The 1997-nt window shown below is 36.7% G+C and overlaps 1 protein-coding gene across 1 annotated transcript; it reads right to left on the bottom strand.

The window, feature by feature from the left end:
- Positions 1-109: 109 nt before the first annotated feature.
- LOC108626586 (RCC1 and BTB domain-containing protein 1-like) lies at positions 110-1851 on the bottom strand (the record flags this gene model as incomplete). Its single annotated transcript, XM_026814944.1, has 7 exons — positions 1764-1851; positions 1489-1688; positions 1028-1265; positions 805-956; positions 477-746; positions 276-400; positions 110-207 (listed from the first exon to the last, which is right to left on the bottom strand). Coding segments are annotated over exons 1-7 (1171 nt in total), but the record flags the coding sequence as incomplete, so codon positions are not given.
- Positions 1852-1997: the final 146 nt, after the last annotated feature.

Genomic DNA, 1997 nt, shown 5'->3' on the forward strand with positions numbered 1-1997 from the left:
TTTTTAATAGATCCGCGGAATAGAAATCAGCTAGGTTTAAAAGTTCTGTCAAGAAAAAAAATTCATGAAACATATTGACCAACGTCCGTAAGAGTTAGGCACGTTATACCTAATACATCTTCTTGACATAGGTCGACTTCGTTAGTGTACAAATATTTTAAGAAACTTTTGTACACGTCGTAGGAAAATTGTTCGTGCTCTATAACGCTGAAAAAAAGTCAAAACGTCAAAATTATATTTATTATACTACTATAGGTCGTTTCGAGAAAACTTGCCTCTGACTGTTTTCCGTCCATTGCTCTTGAAACATGGTCCTAAAATAACGAGACCGTACTTTCAGCACTACTTTATGCACGTGAATCGGTTTCCCATGTACTTGAATAATTAAATCGCTGGTGCTCTGCAAATTATATAGCAAGATCATGCAAAGAACAGTAAGTGCTTAATAATCTTAATATCTCCCAATAATAACGTACTGGATCATCGAAAGCTTCTTCCATGCCACCCATTACATTCGTTTCTTTTTCATCGTTGACAATTAACAAATGACAAATGTTTATTCTACTTTTGTAAAATGCGAAAGAGTCGTGTAGACATCTTAAAGGAGTAAGGGTTGGGACTTCGATATCCTTGTTCAGACAATAGCCCCATATAAATATCCGATTAGCTTCACCCATCGCTACGCTTATGTCCTGACACCAACACGCGGCTATGTCGTACACTCTCCCCATTTTCGGCACTTCTAACTATGGAAATGTCCATTAATTTCTAGTATAAGTAAAACCCATGAATCTGAGCATTTACCTTCTGTGGCTCGCGAAGGCTTGCTGTTCGGTCGATACTTTTGGTCTGTTGAATACTAATACCGAGTTGCCCGTGGTTATTAGATCCCCAAACGTAAAGACAACCCTTGGAACTCAGTGCCAAAGTATGTGCGTATCCGCAAACTACTTTCTCTACGAAATGAATTTGATACAATTGACAGGTGATACTTAAGTTCTGGTTATCTACGTGATTTTCATGTTACCTATCACTACTCCAGAAAGGCCCGTGATTTTGCATTTGTCATAATCTTTAATAATATAATTCCCAATGCCTAGTTGACCGTTAGTGTTAGAGCCCCACGAATGAACTTCTCCATTATCTGTAACTACTACCGTGAATGAATATCCACAACTAATATGAATAATTTTCATTCTATAGCATTTCGTATCATAGTTAGGAAATAACACTTTGTCCCGTGAGGTTTGAGTCCATGAATATACCTTAATGAAATGCAATGTTTTTTTTAGATTCTGTAAAAAAAATTGAACACTACTGGTCATACACTTACGATTCCAGTATCTNTTCAATTTTGAAGTGAAATCTTGATCAGAAAATTTACAAACTGATGGATCACTGTGGCTACATGCCACATAGACCTAGTAAACAGGTAGTGTTACTAGACAATATTAGACCTTATCTATCAATAATATAAGTTTCAAGCACCTCTCCCTCCTCAGTCAGAGCCAAAATAAAACTCTGGCTTTTAGCAAAAGTTTTTATGTGCTTTCCACACAATGCATCAATTTTCTGGGGAGAAGAAATGCTCTTATCAATACTGCCATGATCACAACGACTGCTGATGCTTCTTATTCCGTACACCATTCTGTCCTTTGTTGCAACTAAAGCTTGTTCGCCGTTGTTACCTGTTTAATTAACGAGGTTAACTTTCCCATATACATTATTAAAGCAAAATATATCAAATATAAAGTACATATTACCAAACAAGATAGCCATATGAATTCTTGAGATGAAGTTTGATTCCAAGGAACCAAATACTGGCAACTTCTTCAAATCGCACGGTATCATTTTTCCTACATACGCTTCTGAGCTCCCGAGAGAAGAACGTAATTTCCTCTCTAGTTCCAATCACAGTCACAGCACAACGGTCACAGCTAATCGCGGAACAGTAAATACAAAGTCAAAGTTATGTTTTATGGTATTCTTTGTTTATC

The sequence above is a fragment of the Ceratina calcarata genome, unplaced genomic scaffold, assembly GCF_001652005.2.
Source record: "Ceratina calcarata isolate Rehan_Ccalc_2016 unplaced genomic scaffold, ASM165200v1 scaffold4209, whole genome shotgun sequence".
Classification (NCBI taxonomy): domain Eukaryota; kingdom Metazoa; phylum Arthropoda; class Insecta; order Hymenoptera; family Apidae; genus Ceratina; species Ceratina calcarata.